Below are 25,081 nucleotides of genomic sequence, written 5' to 3'. Positions count from 1 at the left end.
AAAAATAAAAAGTCTACAAAAATTCATAACTTTTTAATACCGCATACCTTTTAAAGACTCTTTAAAATTCTTAATCGAATACCACCTGACTTTTAAAAACTCTTTAAAAATCTTGATTGAATACCGTCTGACTTTTAAAGACTCCCTACAAATTTAAATTGAATACCTTCAAACTTTTAAAGTTGATAAAAGTCTTTAAAAATCTATGAAAGTCATGATTAAATACACACCCTAAGAATTTGTGTAAACACACTTCAATGTAAAAACTTCCTCAAGTGTTACGTTGCACTGTACTCCCGGTAAAGTATTGCGTACACTATGCTTTCTTAAGAAGATACAATTATACTAAGCACTCCGGCCGTATAAAATTTCTAATTCTGAAGTATCATTCAGCACAAATTGCTTAACATGTTTTTTGTGAGAAATAAATGGCAGCATTACTAAGTAATGGAACTATACATGTGGTACACCATAAGCAGAAAAAAGCCAGGGATGAATTGCTGGGTAAGAGATTGCCAACTCCCATTGCATGTAAGGCTACCCCTCCATACCTTGCATGGAAATAGTGATGGGGGTAAGTCCAATAGAGAGACTTGGTCATTAGAATAAGATAGATCATACAGGAATTGCAGTGTCAGGTTTCGTTTTAACTAATGTTATAATAATATTATTATTATTATATTAAACCAAGTAAGATGAGTTAGTTGGTTAAAAATAATGGGAGTAATTATAGGTGCAGTACATGGCCATGATGTTAGCTTTACATGGAGCATTAATTCCTTAATTTTAGCATTTGAGTTATCTTATCTAGTATAAATAGTCTTTGTATTCAAGCTTTTATAATCAATCAAGTTATCTATTCCTCTCTCTCTCTTCTCAATTATATATATATATATATATATATATATATATATATATATATATATATATATTATATTATATTTAATATATCTAACATTTGGTATCAGAGCCAGTCAACCTTTCAACCTCGAGATATTTCCCGTAGTGAAATATGGCTGCAAATTTCAATATTGTATGGACGGGTCCCAAATTGGACGGGAAACTCGATTACAATTATTGGCAAATTATGATGTCCACACATTTGCAAGCTCAAAATCTTTGGAGCTTTGTTGATCCCGGTCTACCCGAAGGAGCTGAAGCAGCCGCTATACGGCGAGATAAATTGGCCTTGGGTCAGATTCACCAAGGTGTTCATTATTCCATTTTTGGGCAATTAGCTCGTGCTCAAACAGCAAAACAAGCTTGGGACATCTTAAAGGTGTCACACAAAGGAGTCGATCGGGCACAGAAGTCTAAGTTGCAGTCATTGAGAAGGTTGTACGATAATTGTGAGATGACCTCTACAGAAACAGTAGATGCGTATTTCACTCGTCTTATTGATATGGTGAATAAGATGAGGCTATATGGAGATACGATTGAAGATGGTGCAGTGGTTGAAAAAGTTCTTCGAACTATGCCGATGAAGTATGACCATGTGGTGGCTTCAATAACAGAGTCACACAAAACCGAGCTCTTATCAATTGCAGAGCTGAAAGGTATGGTAGAAAGTCATATTGACAGGATTGCATCAAAATCGGAACCACTAGCAGAAGAAGCTTTGAAGAGTCAAGTCACCCTTAATGTGACTGGCACTAATCAAAGAGGTGGAGGATCTGGTAGAGGTCGTGGAAGAGGAAGAGGAGGTTCTAGTGGAAGAGGTCGTGGTAGCTCCAACCAAGGAAGAGGTGGAGGTAATACCAAACAAGGTAAATTTCCATTTCATTGCTACAATTGTGGCAAGTATGGACACAAGATTGCAGATTGTTGGTATAATGAGGACAACAATCGCGGAAATCAAGCAAACATTGCTGAAAATACTACTGAAAAGTCTGGTGAGAGTTCTGAAACTTTACTTTTAGCCAGCGATAGTTTTTCTGCAGATAAAAACATATGGTTCTTGGATACTGGGTGTAGTAACCATATGTGTGGGAAGAAAGAATTGTTTTCTGAACTGGATGAATCAGTCCGGTCTGAAGTGACATTTGGCAATAAGTCAAAAGTGCCAATTTTGGGAAAAGGTAAAATCTCTATTCAGTTGAAGGATGGTACTCACAATTTTATATCCGATGTGTTCTATGTTCCTGAATTACACCAAAATTTGTTGAGTATGGGTCAGTTGTCAGAAAAAGGATATAAGATACATATTGCTCAGGGGTGTTGTACCATTGAAGATGCTAAAGGAGTTTTGATTGCAAAGGTAAATATGTCCCAAAATCGACTATTTCCTTTGAAAATTAAGCATACTCTCCTTGATTGCTTTAATTCTGAAGTTTGTGATGATAATTGGTTATGGCATATGCGGTTTGGGCATTTTCATTTCTCTGGGTTAAACTATCTTGCGAGAAAGGAACTTGTTTCTGATTTACCTGTTGTGAATGTCCCTGATCGTATATGTGAGATTTGTGTGATTGGGAAGAAGCATAGAGATCCCTTCCCTGTGGGCAAGTCAAGGAGAGCTACAAAACAGTTGGAGATTGTTCACTCAGACCTGTGTTCGTTGGAGGTTCCCTCACATGGAGGTTGTAAGTACTTTATTACTTTCATTGATGATTTCAGTAGAAAAACATGGGTTTACTTTCTGAAGCAAAAGTCTGAAGCATGTGATGTTTTCAAACAATTTAAGGATTTTGTTGAAAAGCAGAGTGGTTATGAAATTAAAATCTTGAGAACTGATAGAGGTACAGAATATATTGCCTGTGATGATTTTCTGAAGAAGAAGGGTATTCAACATCAGATGACAGCTAGATACACTCCACAACAAAATGGAGTGGCTGAGAGGAAGAATAGGTCTATCATGGATATGGTAAGGTGCATGTTGAAATCCAAGGATCTGCCTAAACCTTTTTGGGCAGAAGCTGTTGCTTGTGCTGTCTATGTGTTGAATAGGTGTCCAACTAAGAGTGTCCGGGATAAGACACCCGAAGAAGCTTGGAGTGGGAGAAAACCCTCTATCAAATATCTCAAGGTTTTTGGATGTTTGGCATATGCACATGTGCCGGATCCGTTGAGAAAGAAGTTGGATGATAAAGGTGAGAAGTGCATATTCATTGGTTATAGTGACGCTTCAAAGGCTTATAAACTATACAATCCTTAAACTAAAAAGGTTGTTATAAGTCGTGATGTCACTTTTGATGAATATGGTGCTTGGGATTGGTTAGCTAAAGATGAAAGTTCAGTTGTTATTCCTGATGTTGAAAATATTGTTGAAGAGCAACCGATTCCAGATAATGTCCAGTCTCCTTCTCAGCACGAGCGCCACTTACCAGCTCGCTTGCAAGATTATGTTTTGGGTCATGATAATGACTTGTCGGATGAAGAGATTATTCAATTTGCTCTTTTTGCAGATTGTGATCCTTTATCTTTTGAGGAGGCTGCTACAGAAACTCATTGGCTTAAGGCGATGGATGAGGAGATACGTGCCATTGAGAAGAATGGTACCTGGGAGTTAACAGATGTACCTCTTGGGAAGAAGCCAATTGGAGTAAAGTGGGTTTACAGAACGAAATACAAGTCCGTATATCCAACTTGAAGACGGAGACATTTCTTAAATTGAAGAAGGAGATATTGGGATGACCAATATATCCAACTTGGTTTAAAGGAGGCAATGTTATAATAATATTATTATTATTATATTAAACCAAGTAAGATGAGTTAGTTGGTTAAAAATAATGGGAGTAATTATAGGTGCAGTATATGGCCATGATGTTAGCTTTACATGGAGCATTAATTCCTTAATTTTAGCATTTGAGTTATCTTATCTAGTATAAATAGTCTTTGTATTCAAGCTTTTATAATCAATCAAGTTATCTATTCCTCTCTCTCTCTTCTCAATTATATATATATATATATATATATATATATATATATATATATATACATATATATATATATATATATATATATATATATATATATAATATTTATATATATATATATATATATATATATATATATATATATATATATATATTATAGATATATTATATTATATTTAATATATCTAACAACTAAGAACTTCAAGTAATTCGGGGACTACAAATTTATGACCTTTTAATTTGTACGAATCTAATCTAATTTGATATACAATTGAAAGACGTGTTTCATATGTGCTAGTCAGAGTTTCAATTTGATACCCTATAAAAAAATATACAATGATCCACCTGACACATGAAAAAGACAAGAGACTTTAACACAGTTTGAAGCAATCATTTGCTACTAGTTATGACCGTGTTTGGTAAATGAATATTAATTGTTAGCTGATTAGGTTAATTAGATGGTATAATTAGTTGATAACATAGCTGATTGTAGGAAGGTGTTTAGTAAATTGGCTGTTAGCTAATAGTTGTTTAGTATAATATCTTTTCTCGAAAAACTAATTGAAAAAGTTGCTTGGAGTAGCTTTTTGAATTTTAGCATTTTAGAATTACAAAAAATTAATGAATCAAACACTTATATTGATTTTTTAACCAAATTAAACTATTAATAGTGGTCAAATAAACCAAAATTGATTGATAGGTTAACTATTTACCAAACAGGGCCTATAACTTTTGGCGTGGAGGTAATCGTTTGATCTAACAAGTGGTATTAGAGCCGGTTACGTGTTTGATACCAACAATAACATTAAAGACTAGTAGGTAAAAGGCTTAAAAGGTCAAGTCCAGCATCGAGCTAAAAAAAAACAGTAATACCTGTGATTGGGTATGCCCTATGGAGCAGTGGCAGACATGGAAACGTCAACTGAGTTGGGTGATGATGATGGAGAGTGGTGGTGGTGCTGTGCTTTCTTTGAGCTGAGAAAACGCCCTCCGCTGCCCCTCACCCTGTTTACCGCGTGGAGATGGCGAGACCCGTGCATATATGGCTGCACTTCACTCGTATATATATAGAAACTTGAAAATCTAGCCAAGCATATATATAGGGAAAACAATGTATTTTTTTCTCTATATATTTATATAAAATAGTATTTTAGTATATAGTGGTTAAATTATTAACGTAATCATCACTATTGACCTTTCAAAAATTTTCAAGGTTTTAGTTTTGATTTCTTGTCAATGGTAATTTTTTATTTTTTATTTTAATAGTCAAACGTAAGTCACACTTGCGCTTGTTGTATACAAGAATACATACGAGAAACTCAAGTCATACTTGCATTTTTCGTATTTGTACTGACAAACGCTAATACGACTTCCATTTGTCGTATTTTAGACAAAAAAGGTAAATAATTTCAAAAAAGTGCCAAACTCGTTTGAGATTTGTATTTTTTTACCAGAAACTCGATCAAGTCCCAAACGAGTTTTTCTTAAATTTCTCCCAGTTATAAAATCATCCTATTTTTGTCACATTTCAGTTAAAAGCAGGTAAAATACCAGCCGATGTAATAATGCATTGTCATTGATTAATTATGTAACAAATAATTCTGTAATACAGTAATTAATTAATCATAATGTGTTATATCAGATGATGTTTTTAAAGTCAATAATAATAAAAGAAGGGATGCACACACCTTTCTAGTTTTGAGTAGTCTGTTTTGTGCCACAAGCTTTGCCCGCATCTGTCTCCTTCTTAGTATTCCATGATACTGCTTTGCATTCACAAAAATGAGTCCATCATCTGCAAGATCAAATGGCAGCGGTAGCCGAGCAGTTGAAAAACCAACTACATGAGGCTGAACCAAACACACACATAATCAGATTCAATTCGCCCATCACCCCACACAAAATAACTAATAAGAGCTGAGGTTGCAAAATATTTCTAACCGAGTGAGTCTCCTGTGAGACCCGGCTCCCTCACGAATTTTTATCTGTGAGATGAGTCGGGTAATGATGGTATGCTAGAAAATATAATAGTAATCAGAAATAAATTGTTTGTTACAAATGTAATATTTTGAAATCAACCTGTGATATTTAGAGTTGAATAGTTACTTTGAGAAAAAAAAATGTAAAATACTTGTCATGGATAAATGGTTTAATTGTTACTTATGAGAGAAAGTGTAATGCATAATGAGAAAAAATTTGATATATTTGATTAAAATGTACGAAGTAATATTTTTAGATCAAAATATACTATTAAGAGTTGAAGAATTGCTCATAATGAAAATTGTAATACTTAAAGAAAAACCCGACCTGTCTCACGGGTGAGGATCCATGAGAGTATGAGACGATGTCATAGAAGAATTTGTCTTTAATTTCTAACCACATAAAGAGAAAAATTGAAAGGAGGAAATTATTTTACTCTGTTATGTTTTTATTGTTGCAATTTACTCAGCTAACTTTTTAAATAAGTTTAATTAACCTCAAAACCTATACCAAGACTATGTGGTCTAATGGTACCCGGATTAGACTTCCATTTGGAAGGTTGTGAGTTCATGTCTCAGTGGTTCTTTGTGTTTCAGTAGGTTGAGAATGTATATGAACAAATACTACATTGTAATAGAGAAAACCTACAGAATTGTTAAACTTTATTAGATCAAATTTTACTTAATATATGGATATTTAATTTAGTATTTTCTTATGTTTCTTCTTTATTATAACCCTCTTCAATTTCAGTATTTTATCTGTAAAATAATTACCTTGATTTTAACAAGTTCATGCAGAGGACAAAATAAGTAGGATGCACCTCAATTGAATAGAGAAAATTTATGAAAATTGGTGTCAATTCAATTTTGCATATGAAATATCGAAATTGAAGAGGTTATAAAAAAAATAAATAAATAACTAAAATCTCATATATTAATTAAAACTCTAATAATGTCATTTAATAATTTTGTTGCTCCGATCCAAGGGTTGAAACAACAACTTATTTAAAAAGTTGGAAGAGTAAATTGCAACAAAAAAAAAAAATGTTAGGCAATAACACACGAACCTACTAGATTAAAGAAAAATTGAAGGACTAAAAATACAAATTTTCAAATCCAAAATAAAATAAGTATACATTTACTTGAGGTCCATAAGCGGTAAATAATCCATTGAAGTTAAGGTCGTCGTCGGAGCAATTGTAAGAAGAGTGAATCTGAGAAGAGAAGGAAAACCAAAGAATTGAAAGCATATATATATATATATATATATATATATATATATATATATATATATATATATATATATATCATGAGATTTATATTATAATCAAAAGCTCAATAATTAAGCTGAAGCCATCATCAATGGCAGGCAGGAACTTACAGTAGTGGCTTGGCCGGAGGAATGGGTTGAAACTTCCAAATTGTCAACGAAGAAAGTAGGCCTCATAACTCTTTTGAACGTACTAACAATTGGACATACATATATGATTATAATTATGGCAAAACAATAATTCATAAATTAAAGAAAAATATTAAATAAATACAGAACCCAAAAACAGAAAGTCAACCATCTCCCAAGAATCCAAGATCTATCTATCCCTGATCTTCCCCAATTAATCCCCAGCATCAACGACCCCATCAACTTCTACACATTTTCTATAATATTCATCATCAACTAACTATAACAACAAAGCATATATATCTATCCAATATTCCCCTATTCACACCAAATTTTAATTTGAACCAAAAAGAAGCAGCAAATTAAAAGCCAGCAACTTTATGTTCACAACCCATCATGCATTCAAGATTATATCAATAAAAATCAAAAGTACCCATGAAGCAACTTTATGTTCACAAAGCACACTACTCATCATAGATACACAGTATATATATATATATATATATATATATATATATATATATATATATATATATATATATATATATATATATATATATATATATATATTATGTATTCAATATTCAGTTATTCACATGCATGGAAAAGTGAAAATGGAATGGGACAGTGAGTGAGAAAGAGAGGAGAGAGAGAGGAGAGAGAGACCTTAGCTTTGGGATCTAAGAAGATTAGGAGAAAGAAACAAAAGTGGTGTTTGTTGGGATGAATGCATACCCCTCTCCTAACTTTCTCTCCCTTTTTTCTTCTCTCTTTAGTAAGAAAATATTTGTTGTTGCAGGAAACTTTGGTGCATCTTCTTCGTGAGCAAGCATGGTGTATGATTACAACATACAACTATATATATGCCCGGATTATGGACTAGGTCCACTTTGTATCATTGATCATAATTCATTATTATAATATTATAGATTCATATTAAAGTATCATTAACCATGAATCATTATTATAATATTATTACAGATTTATTATAACAATACTGTAAGTTCATTAAAATGACATAAATTTCCCTATTATCTTTACATATATTATTTTTTATTTTTGTATAAATAAAATTAATATAAAAAATATATTATTAAAAATAACCTATTGATATTTTTGGATGATATTTATATTAATATACTAGTTCTTTTACGCGCTTTGCGCGAATTAAATAATGCCCAATGATTATTTTTAAATAAATATTTCAAAGTATATATATCAATGCAATATTATATTGGAGATGTTCATGCATAGGTAAATAAATATTGACCTTTATTTATTTAAATCGGTAATTTAAAGTATATAAATGCAAGATAATATATGAGAGATTGATTATATTGTCAATAAAATAAATGTTTGCAACTTTGTAATATTGGAGATTGATTATATTGTCATTGTCTTCATCTTCAGTACATGTCCTTTTTTTTTTTTAATTAATTGGTAGTGCGTCATGTGCAATTGGGTTACTGGTGGTAGCATAGATGGATTCATCGTGCAATGAGATTATGGTGTAGGAAGCTTTAGATTTGCCTGATTGTGTATATGATGGGATCTTAGTTGTACTATTAACTCTTTATGACTTTATCTTACAAGCACCTATTGATATTTGGCAGTGGTAGTTTGTCCCCTACATGTCTCATGCGTTGTGAGATGTGTGTCGTAGGTTATTATGTGAAAGTATTGAACAAAATATTAATATTTATTATATTTGTATAAAATACTTGGTAAATAAATATATATAACATATTTTGTAGGGAAAATTGCTTCTTTGGTCCCTGAGTTATACCCAAGTTCCGACTCAGTCCCTGAGTTATAACTGTATCCATTTTTAGTCCCTCAGTTATGAACGAAGTGACGCATTTGGTCCCCGGCCGTTAAAACTGACGGCAAAATTAAAAAAATATTTAAAAATTTGAGAGGTAAAGTAGGAAATTCACATTTTATTCTCCTTATATCAAAATCACTTTCACAACATTATTTTTCACTTCTTAGCCTCTCATTTCAAGATTGTTCAATTGTAAAAACATTTCAATAACTTTAGTATGACTTGTTAGGAACTTGGTTCTCGTATAACAAACTTAAGACTTAGCACAAACACAGAAACACTTGACCATTGTCTTCATACGTGTGAAACACACTATCCTATCAATTTTCAATTTTCTTTACTAAGCAACAAAGGTAATCAAACCAGAACTTTTGAGATACAAAATGATATTAAATTTCTCAGGTTGCTTTTATGAAAAATTAACCAATGGAATAACTTGGAATTTTTAGTGTGTAAATTTTTTTCATATGCAGTAGTTTTGTCAATAATCGTTTTTAGAAGTTACAAAAGTTTTTAAAACTTTCATAACTGAGTCTTAGGTTCCTCATTCATTACTCTGATTTTTAAGAAGACGGGGAGGTGATGGATATATATATATATATATATATATATATATATATATATATATATATATATATATATATATATATATATAATCTTCATATATTGTCAGGATAAACGATTCCTGATTAAGTTACTGCATAGTTACAAAAGAATTTTACGTATAAAAATCTCAAGTTACTCCCTTGGTGAATTTGTCATAAAAGTAACCTGAGAAATTTGATATCTTCTTGTATTTCAAAAATTATGGTTTGATTACCATTATGTTTAGTAAGGGAAATTATAAACTTTTAGGATTGTGCGTTTTACATGCTTGAAGACAATAATCAAGTGTTCTCTTGTTTGTACTGAATCACATGTTCCTTATACGAGACTTAGGTTACTAACAAGTCATACGAAGATTATTGAATTCCTTTTGGGATTAAAGAACCTTGAAATAGAATGCTAGGAAGTTGAAATAATGTTGCAAAAGTGGTTTCAATATAAGAAAGTGAATAAATTGTGAATTTCTTACTTTACCCCTAAAATTTTAAATATTTTTTAATTTTTCCATCAGTTTTAACGATCGGGGACCAAATGCACCACTTCGCTCATAACTGAGGGACTAAAAATGGATACGATAATAACTCAGGGACTGAGTCGTCACTACCATTATACAAGATAATGTAAAAAGAAGACAATGGACAATGAGTGAATATACTAAGTTATAATAAATTTGAAGGTAATGAATCTTTGAATGGTAGAAAATAAAGATAATATAACTAATGAAATTATCTTTTTTAAAATTTTTATAATGAATAATTTTTTTAAATAAAATCATTATAGACATCCAATTCTAAATTAATTAAATGCATATGTATTATTTTTTGTTGTAGCTACTGATTTAATCTACTATATATATATATATATATATATATATATATATATATATATATATATATATATATATATATATATATATATATCTACTATACTAATAAGAGCCCAAGAGAGTTAGGCCTATAATGGGTAGAAAAAATGGCGGTCACAGATTTTAATCAAATGAATGGCTCAGATTGATTAAAAGATTGATCAGATTTAAATTTTACACTAAAATTTCCTAAAATACCCACCCACCGTTACTAATTCCGTTAAAATTTTAAGAATTGCCGTTAGTTCACCGTTAACTTACTCATTAAAAAAAAAGGTCTTAGATTCGAACCTCATCCCAATCAAAGTTGGCATAATTAATACTCTATTTTACTCTTATTAAATTATATAAATAATAATTTAGTAGTTACAATAAAAAATAATACATATGCATTTATTTAATTTAGAATTATGTGTTCACAAAGTCTTTATTCAAAAAAAAAAAATTATTCATTATTAATAAATTAAATAAGATAAATAATTTTATTAGTTATATTGTCTTTATTTTTCTTCAATATAAAAATTCTTTATATTCAAATTTATTAATTGATTATATTCACTACATTGTCCTTACAATGTCTTTATTCAGTGAAAAATAAATTATTAATTATCAATAAATTAATTAAAAGAAATATTTTCATTAGTTATATTGTCTTTATTTTTCTCAAATGTAAAAATTTTTACATTCAAATTCATCAATTGATTATATTCACTACATTATCTATTATCTTTTTTTGTGCACTATTTTTCTAATTAAATATCAAAGTTATAACATAAAATAATGCTATATATTTATTTACCAAGTATTTTATTAATCCCATGAAAAAATTTAAAAAATATAATTAATAAAGCCAACCATATTAACTACTTGAGAGATTTTGTGACAAAGAGAGTATTCAAATCACACAACAAATTGAAGTGAGAACTACCTCGCAATGTCCCTGTTTGACAATCAGCAGTTAGCGGTTAACGTTAGCGGATTATACAAGCGGATTTGACCAGCGAATTTATTTAATCATTAACATTGGGTAGAAAAAATGACCGCCAAATTATTAAATCAAATGAATGGTTCATATTGTTCAGGTTTTAATTTTTTTCTTTTTAGATTTTCTAATTTATCCTTAATTATATGATTATCCATTTAACTTTTCCGTTAATTCACCGTTAGTCTAATTCTTATATTAAAGTCTAATATAGAATTATAACTACACCATTAATCTAATTCTAATATTAAATTCTTAATAGAACTTAACCACAAATCCTAATGTCAGAATCTCCTCAAACAATATTAGTATATATTTCATATTTTATGCCCTAATTTTTTGTTCTCCCTTATGTCCCGTATTTGGTTTCAACCATACCTATACAATTATTTTATTGACAATTATAATCAATATTGACTATATTATCTTGCATTTGTAAACTTAGAATTACCTATTTAACCCGCACGGGCTTAGCTCAATGGTTTAGTGGGTAGTATTTGGGAGAAGAGACCAAGGTTTGAACCTCGGCGGCGGCAATGCGGGAATTATATCCAAAGTGGGCAGATTCCTTGTGCGTATCAGCATTTGGCTATGTCTACTGAACCATTGAGTCACTGTGATTTACAACTTTCCACAATGCTCTGTCGGGTCGGAGTGTGGGGGACCCCTTGGGGTTGGGGACTCAACCTTTGGGAGAAGAATTACCTATTTAAATACGCAAATTCAACCTCCAATTATCTATGCATGAACAATTTCAATATAATCTTGCCTTAATATACTTTAAAGTACTTATTTAAAAAAAAAAAAAAAAAAAAACATTGGACATTATCCCAATCGCGCAATGCGCGTAAAAAACTAGTATATACTAATAAGAGCCCAAGAGAGTTAGGCCTATAATGGGTAGAAAAAATGGCGATCACAGATTTTAATCAAATGAATGGCTCAGATTGATTAAAAGATTGATCAGATTTAAATTTTACACTAAAATTTCCTAGAATACCCACACAGCGTTACTAATTCCGTTAAAATTTTAAAAATTGTCGTTAGTTCACCGTTAACTTACTCATTGATTTCAATAAAAAAAAAGGTCTTAGGTTCGAACCTCATCCCAATCAAAGTTGGCATAATTAGTACTCTATTTTACTCTTATTAAATTATTATATAAAGGGAAAATGACACTTTTTACCCCTAAGTTATATACTTATAGCACTTTTTTCCCCTCAATTATTTAGATAAGCACATTAGCCCCCTCAATTATTCTAAAAGTGGTGCTTTTTTCCTATGATATATTAAATTGACATTTATACCCTTAAAGTAACATTTTATTTATTTTACTACTCCAACAAATTATTGCGTATACATAGGGATGACTACGGTTCGGTTTGAATTGAACCGGATACTAAAGCAATCGAATTAATAGTTTCCGGTTATAATTCAGATCTAGAATCCAATATTTAAATGTCAATTTATTAAAATTATGTATCAAAAAAATTGAATCTTGAACCGTGAACCGGCGGTTCCGGATCCGATTTGCGATTTTGAACCGTCTTTATTTTAAAATTTTATTTTTTATTTTAAAATAGTCTAAATTCAACAATAAATGTATTTTATTTTTTCAGTTCGAAACATGAACCGTCCGTTCCGGTTCACGATTTTAATAAACTCTAAATATCAAATTTCGATTCTAAATTGTAATTGGAATATTTCGGTTTGGTTGCTATAGTGTTTGTTTGGTTTGAACCAAATTATGGTCATAATTTGTTGGAGAAAAAAAATAAATTAAATATTTAGTTTAAGGGTAAATATGTCCATTTAACATTTCAGGGGCACATCCATGGGATCACCTAGCTCCTCCTCCCACTCCTCGGGCAGGCCCCATGCAACGGGGTCGAAGGACGCGTCTCTGGCACGAAGAACTGCATAGATCTTGCCCTGCATGGAAGACTCCCCCGCCTCGTACAACTCCATCCCGTGCCGACCCAAACACTCCTCCCCCGCGGGGAAGCTCGTGAGATGAGTCAGGGTCTCCTGGGGGTGCGCAGAGATGTAGGCCTGGATATCCTGGATGAAGGCCTGGGAGTCCTTGTAAGCTGAAACAGCCACCCTCGCAGCCTCCTTCAGGGCCACCTGATGTGCATTACGCTCCCGCGACCGGCTGTCAATCAACGCGGCGTGCTGATCCTCGAGCGCGGCGAGTCTATCACTCACGACCTGGCGAGCCCGCGTCTCGGTCTCCAGCTGCTCGCGGACGCCCCCTATGGCTCTCTCCAGGGTCATGGCACGAACAACCGTCTGTACTAGGGCAAACATGAGTAGAAGACAAGATAACAAAACAAGGAAACATAAGCGTCATACAACAAAAGGGGAGAACATACCTCAAACAAAGGGCGGATGATGTCGTGGTCCTCGTGCAGGGCCATATCACGCGGCTAGACGAGACTGCGCATAAAGGCCTCCGGGGGGACATCCCCGCCGAGCAGCGAGGCTGCGGGCGGGAAGTGAACGAACCAGTCAGTCGGGACGTCCTGATGAGGCGCCGCGGGCATCGGAGCTCGAAGGGTGGAGTCGGACGGGGGACCGTCCAGCACGCGGTCTGCGTCAGAGGCGGACCGCGCCTCGCGGCGGCGTGATACCCGTGGGAGGGCCCGGACGTCTGAGGTAGCATGGCTGGTCTCGCCGGTCTTGCGGCGCTTCGGGTCCTCGCCACCACGGTTCCTCAAACTCTCCATGAGTGACGCAAGGGCAGCGCGGCGGGGATCCATACCTAAACACCAAGACAAGCCAATGAGCACTTTAAACAAGAAAGCATAAGCAAGCGAGCAGGTCGACGAGGTGACAGACCAGAACTGGCGGGAGGAGGTGTCGAAGGGTCGACCCGTATCTCTATAACGTCGTCCCCCAAATCGTCACTAGTAGACTCCTCCTCGGTCTCCCCCGCAGAGTCAAGAGGAGAGGCAGGAGTGCCATGAGGAGGCAAAGGAGGGGGGTCGCGAGAAAAACCCGCCCTGACCAAGGACGCGTGGTCAACAAGAGCCTCGGAGTCTAGCATGTCAGCCGTACCGCCCAAGAAATCCCGGATCAGAACCTCGAGCGCCGGGGTGCACCGCGGGCTATGACACTTGCGGAAATAGCCGCTCCACGGCACCGCAAAGGGGAGCGCCGCACCAGTAGAGACAAACACGAACTTGGGCTTCCACCCCTTGTTGAAGTCCCGCACACGATCCATGATCCTCGTCCCCGGTCGAGCCGCGAACGCCATGAACCCCTTGCTCTCCTTAGACGAAGAACCGGTCGCAGTGAAGAATGAGTGGAAAAGCTCTAGGGTGGGGTGAATATCCACCTCGACGCATCGGACGATAAAAACCGCCACCGCCCGGTGGGAGTTGGGGACCAGCTGACCCACAGACACGCGATGGTAGTTCAAGAGCTTGACGAGGAAGGGGTGAAGTGGGAAGGCTAGGCCCATAAGGAGGGATGTAACATGGACCCCGAAGAAGTTGGGGCCAGGGGGCTCTAGTATGGTTGTCCCGGGAGGCGGAACATGGAGCTCGGCCGACGGGCCAACTAAGGCCGTCGCCACGGCAATATCGTGAGGCGTCAAAGACGACCCAAACCCCCGAGGGATGGCAGAATCTAGTACGGTGTATTGGGTCAAAGGAAAGGGGTTCGGGAGTGGCGTGGGAGTCAACATGTAGGGAGGATGTGTAGCTAGCGGATCTATGTACGGGTACTCGAGATAAAAATGGTCGATCTCCCCCTCAAAAGAAGGGAACTGGTCTAAATCAATAGACTCGTCGTCGCTAGGCGGGAGGTCCGCGTAGTCAACAGTGTCTAAGACGGACCAATAATGGATGACCAAAGGTAGGTCTACCGGGTGCGTAGCCTCGACAAAAGGCACTATGCTCATAAAAGATAGCTACGAAACTCTAAAAAGGGGGTTTGCACGAGACTCACCCGACTCAAGCAAGGAAGGGGTGACGAAGGAGGCGCGGGGCTCGGGGTCGGCGTCGGGCGGCGGGGTCGGCCGGCGAGGGCTCGGGGTCGACGAGGGGGGGGGGGGGGGTCGGCCTCGGCAGGGGCTGGGGTCGGCCGAGAAGCTGGTCGGGGCAGGCGGCGGACGGCGGTCTGCGGCGGTCGGCGGTGGTCGGCGGCAGGGCTGGCCGGAAAGAGGGGGGAGGAGAAGGGGAGGAATTTTTCAGATTTGGGAGGCTTTGTGTGTGTGGGGGGGGGGGGGGGGGGAGAAGAGGGAAGCTACTTTATATAGGAGAGAGAAGAAGAAAAAGGGGGGGGGGGGGGGGGGGGGGGGAAAGAGGAGGTATTTTTGGGAAAAGGGGGGGAAACTTTGGGGAGAGGGGAAAGTGAATGTGGGGAAGGTGAGGGGGTGGGAGGGATATTTAAAGGAGAAGTGGAAGAGTTGTGGTAGAATGAGGACTCATAACTGATAAAAATTCATGCAGGCTTGAATTTTTATCCGGTTGAGAGTCCTATCGCGTCAAGAGTTCTGCGAGAGGAAGGGGTGAATTTTTGGACGTGATTCAGGGGGCCCGTAATTATTAAATTTATTTTTACTCTCTCGCGCTGACGACTCCTCGCAGCCCCGAGAGTGGGGGACTGATGATGGAATAATCACGGAGCCGGAGCGGAGCAACGTAGAACAAGCCGGGTCAGACCCGGAGCAAGGCGGGCCACCCCGGGGTCGGCCAGCCACCCCAGGGTCGGCCCAGTGGGGGGTCGGCCTGGGCCGACCCCCAGAGCTCGGCCGAGCCCCTTGGGCTCGGCCATATGGGCTCGGGCTCGGCCGAGCCCCTTGGGCTCGGCCATATGGGCTCGGGCTCGGCCGAGCCCATGCTCGGCCCATTGGCCGAGCTCCGTGCTCGGCCAATGGCTGGGTCCTCGCGTGGAGCGAGTCCCGCGGCGCGGGCCGCGGCTCCTCCCATGGGCCCGGGGCCCGTAGCGGTCAGGGGTATATAAACACCCCTCGGTGTCCTAAGGAGACATCTCATACTTTTCCTACAACACTTATAACGTTATTACACGTCCCGAACCTCTGTAATAGCATTTTATGTCCAATTAATACAATATTTACCGCTTTATTATTCGTTCTTCATATTCAATCTTATATACGGGTTGTATAATCCGGACCCCCGGGTTCATATAATCCATCAGTGAAAATGAACCCACAATGTTTCATTAAATAGATCTATTTGAGATCCACCATATATGGCACCATTATACATAGAGTAGTTGCATTGTAATTGTAAAAATGAACAATACAGTATTTTGGAAATAAATGTTTACTATATATAATGAAAATGAACCTAACATATTGACTTAATATAATTGGTACGTTAATTTAAAACAGGGAAAATGACACTTTTTTCCCCTGAGTTATATACTTATAGCACTTTTCCTTCCTCAATTATTCAAGTGGCTGTTTTTCCCCCTAAAATGTTAAATGAACATATTTACCCTTAAAATTAAATATTTTATTTATTTTTCTTCTTCAACAAATTATGACCATAATTTGGTTCAAACCAAATAAACACTATAGCAACCAAACCAAAATATTCCAATTACAATTTAGAATCGAAACTCGATATTTAGAGTTTATTAAAATCCCGAAACGGATGGTTCATGTTCCGAACTGAAAAAATAAAATACATTTATTGTTGAATTTAGACTATTTTTAAAATAAAAATAAAATTTTAAAATAAAAACGGTTCAAAATCACAAATCGGGTCCGGAACCGCCGGTTCACGGTTTAGGATCCAATTTTTTTGATTCATAATTTTAATAAATTGAAATGCAAATATTGGGTTCTAGATCTGAATCATAACTGGAAACTTTTAATTCGATTGCTATAGTGTCCGATTCAGTTCGAACCGAATCGTGATCATCCCTACGTATACGCAATAATTTGTTGGAGAAGTAAGATAAATAAAATGTTTATTTTAAGGGTATAAATGTCAATTTAATATATTAGGGGGAAAAATCACCACTTTTAGAATAATTGAAGGGGCTAATGTGCTAACCTAAATAATTGAGGGGGAAAAAGTGCTATAAGTATATAACTCAGGGGGAAAAAGTGTCATTTTCCCTTTAAAACATTAAAATAGAAACACCAATATGGGTGTCATTTGAAATATCTTAATTAGAACTTTTTAATGATATAGTTTTTATATATATTAATTTTATCGTGAAAATTTCACTTTTAGTCAACAACTATTGTGGCATTGCCGCATTTAGTCATATTTTTTTAATTTTGTCACATTACACCATTGACTTTCATTTCGTTACCACATTTAGACCTCATTTTATAATTTTGTTATTCCACCATTTAATAATTAATATATGCCTAATATGAAATTCTATAATTCAATCATAAGAGTTTACAAGAGAGTGAGTGAAATTACATGTTGGAGCAAGAGACTTGATTGATAAAATTACATGTTTGGCCTCTTTATTAAATGACAAAATGACAATTTTAAAAGGAGACTAAATGTGGCAATCAAATTAAAGTCAAGGATGTAATATTGTAAAATTAAAAGAATGAGATTAAATGCGACAATGCCATGATTTTTGAAGACTAAAAGTGAAATTTGCTCTAATTTTATTTCTACAAAAAAAAAAAAAAAAAATACTTAACTTGGTTCATCTTGCAAGGTGGGCCATGATCCATGCAAAACAATCATCCAACCAAGATAATTGAAATTAACCGGCATGGGTATCTCAGTTGGTTCGTGGGTGGTAGATTGTGGGAAAGGACATAGTACAGGATCAAGCCTAGCTTGACAGTCGCAATGTGAGAGTTTCACCCTCTTATAAGGTGGCTCCTTGTAAGCACTAGATACTAACTCTCCCACCTAATGAATCATTGAGTCACTATGATTTATCCATTTACAATCTTCTGGCGTAAGAGTATGGGGACCTTTTGGGGCAAGGTGAGGAAAATATATAACTAAAATTAACAAGGAAATGGTATTTGTTTGACAACTTTTCTTTATAAAAAATATACATATTAATTATTCTTGAACTAATTGGCTGTAATATTGATAAAAATAAGAAATATAATTATAATAAAATTAATACGGAGTATTTTTATATAAAAAAAATATAGATAATATTTGTACAATAGATTAAGCACCTATCAACAGTACACTAAAATAATGACACATTAAATTATATTAATTTGTTAAGTTTGACTATTCTGGAGTTTTGTTTTCTAGCTCTTAACTTCTCCTTCAATTATATTTCTTGTCATGGGGCCAACAAATGCTCCTTCCAAGGAAAGAGGACCATCATCTTACGCAAATTATGCTGTGCAACCGAATGCACCTTGCAAGGTGTATACGGTTGCAAAACGGCACCGTTTTGGTTAAAAAAATGCGCGTCCCACTTAAAGAAGAAATCAGGTTCGATTCCCAGCAATAGCATTTTTATATATCTAGAAATTCATAACTATATAACCACAATATCATAACTATATATCCACAATTTCATAACTATATATCCACAGTGAATGAATAAAGTAAAAATCCACAATGAATGAATGAATGAAGTAAAAATCCACAATATATGATTGAACTAAATATCCACAATGAATGAACTAAATATCCATAAATTCATAACTATATAACCACAATTTCATAACTATATATCCACAATTTCATAACTATATATCCACAGTGAATGAATGAAGTAAAAATCCACAATGAATGAATGAATGAAGTAAAAATCCACAATGAATGAACTAAATATCCACAATATATGATTGAACTAAATATCCACAATGAATGAACTAAATATCCATAAATTCATAACTATATAACCACAATTTTATAACTATATATCCACAATTTCATAATTATATATCCACAATAATACTATTGCTGAGAGTCGAACCTGATTTTTTTTTTTTAAAGTGGGACGTGCTTTTTTAATCAAAACGATGTCGTTTTGAACCGTATGCACCATGCGCATGGTACATTCGGTTGCACAGCATAACTATTGATCATCTTATTCACCTAACTCTCTTCAAAGCCTTCGTTGGCAAATTCATGCTATTAAGTTTGGGGTTAAAATAGGAACAATTATAGTTTGGGTTTGTAAATTTGTTTTTCTCGAAAAAAGATATTTTTAAAAATATAAATTATTGTTTATACAATGTAATTGCAATGTGCAAAAAAAAAAAAAAAAATCATTAAATTTGAGTGTATAGAATAAAATTAAACTGTTATTGTGAGAAGTGAGATCTAGCATGTCTATCTCTGTCAAACATAAGGTCAAATTTGGCAGAATAAAATTGGGTAACACCAAGTGTCAGTACACTCTGCTGTTGAGGTAGAATGGCCCCGATACTAAAGTTCTTAGCCGCCGTTCACTGTTTCAACAGTACACGCGCACAAACCCCAAGTGGAAATACGTTAGCCTACGTGGCGTGATGTAGGGTGCTACGACCTTGGGCGTGACAGTGTGGAAATACCCAAGAAAAGTAGTTGCCTAGTTGGCAACTATAGGGAAAGAAACTAGGGAAAATGACAAATTATATCGTGCACCGGAGTGCATAATCGATTATGCACGGCGTATTAAAACGACGTCATTTTGTTTAATGAAAAGAAACGGCATTCGTTTTGCGTCGTTCGGCATCCTTTCGCAAAAGGTAACTCTGTTATTCAGTTTCATTTTGTATATACTGCAGTTTCAGTTCAACACAACTACAATTTCATTTCAATATAACTACAGTTTCATTCGATATTTATAGACTCAAATATGTGAAATGTTATTTAATTTTATTTTATATACATTATAGTTTTATTAAAACACAACTACATGATCATTTTGATATAATTACAGCTTCATTGTACAATATACACTCAAATATATGAAAGGTTATTCAGTTTCATTTCACCACAACTACAGTATCATTTTGATATAACTGCAATTTCATTTGATAATATAAAAATAATACGTGAGGCAGTGTCGGTTTAGATACACTGTAGTGTTAGTTGGTAATTAACATACAAAAAAACGCGCGCTCCATTAACACTAGCGGCGCACCGTTTCCTTACTTAAAAAAATGACGCCGTTTTGTGCACCGCGGTCCACGATATAACGACCCAGAGAATAGAGACCCGAGATTTTTTTAAAAATATTTATGATAGTATCTGTTCTATACTTTCTCAAACATTTTCAGCCCAAAGAATCTAAGCTCGACATAGTTATTTATTTTTGGAGTTAATTTCATTTTTTTCACATAGATTTATAAGTGATAATTCAATTTCAATATTTTTTTAATATTTTTTTTATCCTTGTATTATTGTGACATGAGTATTTTTTATTCTCCATCAACAAAATAGTTATATATATATATAACTATCCTTGTAAGAGTGAATTCCATTTTTGGTCCTACTCTTATAGGGACGTTTCCAATTTCAGTCCACTTTAATTTTTTTTGCCACTTTACAACCACTGTTATTGAATGTGTTCCACTTTTAGTCCACCGTTAATATTTCCGTCAAGAGGCCGTATAATCAAAGGGTATTTTGGTCTTTTTATGTTTGTCTCTTCTCTTTTAATCCAGGCGCTTCGTCGTCCTCCTCCGACATTCGAAGATGGCTCTTCGAACAACGAGAATGGGAAGCCAAAGCTACATCGTTTCCTTCATTCCAACATGGGCCGGCGAGGTTTCTTAGGTTTTAGGTTTAATGTTCTCATTTCTTTAGTCAAACATAGTCTTGGATGAGAAGAAAGGTCAAAATACCCCTAGATTACACGGCCTCTTGATGGAAATACTAACGGTGGGACTAAAAGTGGAACACATTCAATAATAGTGGTTATAAAGTGGCAAAAAAAATTAAGGTGGACTAAAATTGGAAACGCCCCTATAACAGTAGGACCAAAAATGGAATTCACTCTATATATATAACTAGTCAACTCACAATGTATAAAAAGGACTGAAATGTTCTTATATTTAACGATATTTTAACAATTTTGTTGACCGATAACAAAAAATGTTCATACCACAATAATAGACTACCACCTATAAATCTAGAACAAAAAATGAAATTAACTTTTTATTTTTAATAAGAGTAATATTATGTAGTAGGTAATTTTTGCAAAAATTCCGTTTGTTAATTGGTATAATACAATCTATCCAACTAATAAAAACAAAATTCTACTTTTACAATTTTCCGTCCAAATTACCTTGAAGTTATTACTATATAAAATCTAATAATTATTATGATAATTAAGCTAATAATTACACAAATATTAGTATAATTGATTAATAATTATTATGATAAATAAGCTAATAATTAGACATATATTAATATAATTGACTAATAATTATTTTGATAATTAAGCTAATAATTTCCATAATAATAGTGTAACTACAATTAAATATAAGTCGTTGCCTTTTTTTTTTTATTTTATAATTACTACAATTAATATTTTGATAATATATATATAGGGAAAATTGTAATTTATGCCCCTCCATAATATGCTGATTATCAGTGTCATACTTGAATTATTAGTGGTGCAAATGTTGCCCATTACTTTTCAAAACGATAGATATAGTGGTCTCCCGTAGTGTAAATGTTGCCCCTCATTTTTTAAAATGATACATATATTGCCTCTCCTGTACGGTACGGGAGAGGCAATATATGTACTGTTTTGAAAAATGATGGGCAACATTTACACCACTAATAATTTAGGGGTAACATTGATAATTGACATATTATGGAGGGGCATAAATTACAATTTTCCACACACACACACGCACATATATATATATATATATATATATATATATATATATATATATATATATATATATATATATATATATATATATATCATGGACTCCCAAAACCTATTATTTTAGTCTTGTGTTTTTGTTGATTTTGATGTGTTGTTGGTGTTTTGATGCTTAGAAATGTTGAAGAATGCATGCTTATGTGTTTATTGTGAGTTAGTGTTGATATCTTATTGTTCATAATTGTTTGGAGAAGTGTTGAAAGTGTTTTGTGACCTAGAAGTGAGATTTTGCTCATTTGATGTAATCTCCCGAGCTCTCTGTTTTGACCTTTGGGAGCCTACCAACGGACCCCAGAGGGATCCGTTGGCAAGCCCCGTGGCCTAGCGGACCCGAGTGGCGAACCACGAACGGATCCGCCACTCAGGGCCGAGACTTGGCGGAGCCAAGTGGCGGGGCTCCTCAAGCTCCGCCACCTAGCCCCGCCAAGTTAGTCTGGAGAGGGCCGGGCCCTTGAGGCTCAGCCCACTTTGTTGTTTCGGATCGAGAATCGTGGGCCTTTGAGGCTCGGAGGCTCGGGCTCGTAACGACACGCTAGTATGAAATGTGCCTATTTGATTTGTGAGTAAAATTCACTTTTCCAAATCAAGGATGACTTATGATTTTTCCTAAGTGTTTATTGAGCACCTTTGAGCATGAAAGTTGAGTACCATGATTTGGATTTGGGTTATAAGATGAGTTGATTAAATGCTCCATTTGCATTCTCTAAGTTCATGAGTAGTGATATTGAAATGATCATGTGGTTTCATTTGCATGAGTTACTATTTCATAACCTTTTGTACATAAAATCTATGTTTTCATATTGAAAGCGTTTGCATACTTTAGATGGCCTATATTATGGCCTTAGGTTATTTTCAAAATCCGTATATGTATTTTGGAAACCTATATTTATATTCTTTTGAAAAGCTCGCATATCATTTAGATTTCCATCATGAAAAGAGAAGTTGCATGAGATATATGTGCTATCTATATGAAGTGAGGAAAACCTATATATATATATATATATATATATATATATATATATATATATATATATATATATATATATATTGGGTAGGGTTCTAGTAAGAACATGTGCTTAGGTGAGAACATGAGAACACATCATGTGCATCCATTTAATATTTTTTTAATGGTATAGATTAGATAAAGTGTGTGCGAACGCGCATTAAATGTGTGCAAACACACTTAATCGCGTTTGCACACATTTAATGCGCGTTCGCACACACTTAATCTAATCTAGACCATTGAAAAAGTATCATATGGATGCACACGATTTGTTCTCACGTTCTCATATATATATATATATATATATATATATATATATATATATATATATATATATATATATATATATAAAAGTAGGTATACTCATCAACAAATGCAATATCAACATACTTCTAAGATAAACAATATGCAAGAGATTCAAGTATCAAGCAAGAACATACTATCTTACTAGTGCTCACAACAATATAACATACTTTAGTTATCATGTACTCATGACAAGGCATATAACATAGCATATACCTTGTGATGAGTACATGATAACTAAAGTATGTTATATTGTTGTGAGCACTAGTATGATAGTATGTTTTTGCTTGATACTTGAATCTCTCGCATATTGTTTATCTTAGAAATATGTTGATATTGCATTTGTTAATGAGTATACCTGCTTTTATATATATATATATATATATATATATATATATATATATATAGATATAGTATCCATACTTAGGATTTATTGTTGGATTGTCTTATCGCCTACATGTATACTCGTATTTGAATGTCAACCGTTTACCAAAATCTATATCTATAGTTATGTTACATGGTTGAGTGACTTTATACTTAGCATTTTTATGCTAACGGGATTATTTTCATATGTGTTTTTATAACCCCTTTCAGGTGGACTTAATGCATGACGAGAGCATGCATTATAGTGTGGTCATTGTGGTGTGTAGCTCTAGGGCTTAGTAGATGCTAGCCTTAGTTATCCTTCCTTTCTTTTGGTGATTGATGTTAGATATTGATGTAGCTAGACTACCATCTTTTGGTTGGTGCGTAGACACCGAGGTTCGTATACCCCTTGATGATGATGTTTCGAGCCGTGACTCTTTTATGATTGTAGACTTAGCCTGTGCAATTACTCGAGGGTGAGTAACTGTCGCGATAACACTCTCTAGTTTGTTGACTTTGGGATTTTTTTTTATATATATCATAGTTTATCATTATTTTCCTTGTTTTTTTCTTTTTAGACTGCTTAAATCTAGGCTTTAAAGTTTAGAAAAAGGGGTTGTTACATTAAGTCTCGTTGGTAACATGATTAACTATGTTTTATTTTATTAAGTTCCTTAGTTTATTTATTTATTCTCTGGGCCGCCATTCTTGGGCTGGTCTCTTGGGCTTTTTATTTATTTTATTGGGCCTCACGCCCTTGACAATAAGATTATTATTTTCCTACCCCCAATTTTGTACCTTGATACCCAGTTTATGGTGGACCCGGTTCCAACAAAACCATCATCGGCTCCGTCCGTGGGGAACGCTATGAAAAGCCTGTGTTCCTAGTTTCTACTTGTTTTACCCTCTCTTATGGCCTCGGGCTCCTTGCACTGGACCCCTCCTTGGTGGTGAGCTCATTCCAACTCGTGGAGTGCTGAGCGAGGTAAGGCTAGGGGATGATTTGCTTGAGTGTTCGGGTTAGTGGCCGGCTACGAAAATCGTTTGGGTTCCGCCGATGGTA

The 25,081-nt window shown here is 35.0% G+C and overlaps 1 protein-coding gene across 9 annotated transcripts; it reads right to left on the bottom strand.

Moving 5' to 3' along the window:
* Positions 1–278: 278 nt before the first annotated feature.
* LOC109168956 (nuclear transcription factor Y subunit A-8-like) lies at positions 279–8,080 on the bottom strand. Of its 9 annotated transcripts, none has more exons than XM_019317826.1 (6): positions 7,920–8,080; positions 7,236–7,342; positions 6,991–7,068; positions 5,564–5,725; positions 4,749–4,921; positions 279–551 (listed from the first exon to the last, which is right to left on the bottom strand). In XM_019317826.1, the coding sequence occupies exons 2-5, from the start codon at positions 7,299–7,301 to the stop codon at positions 4,766–4,768; spliced, it is 462 nt and encodes a 153-aa protein (XP_019173371.1). In that variant the 5' UTR covers positions 7,302–7,342; positions 7,920–8,080; the 3' UTR covers positions 279–551; positions 4,749–4,765. The 9 variants fall into 9 exon arrangements, with proteins under 9 accessions (XP_019173371.1, XP_019173369.1, XP_019173377.1 ...); XM_019317824.1 differs by having other exon boundaries at positions 7,236–7,320; XM_019317832.1 differs by having other exon boundaries at positions 6,997–7,068; positions 7,236–7,320.
* Positions 8,081–25,081: the final 17,001 nt, after the last annotated feature.

Source organism: Ipomoea nil, unplaced genomic scaffold, assembly GCF_001879475.1.
Source record: "Ipomoea nil cultivar Tokyo-kokei standard unplaced genomic scaffold, Asagao_1.1 scaffold3238, whole genome shotgun sequence".
Classification (NCBI taxonomy): domain Eukaryota; kingdom Viridiplantae; phylum Streptophyta; class Magnoliopsida; order Solanales; family Convolvulaceae; genus Ipomoea; species Ipomoea nil.
The sequence above is the reverse complement of the archived record's forward strand: the minus strand, read 5'-3'. Positions and strand labels throughout refer to the sequence as shown.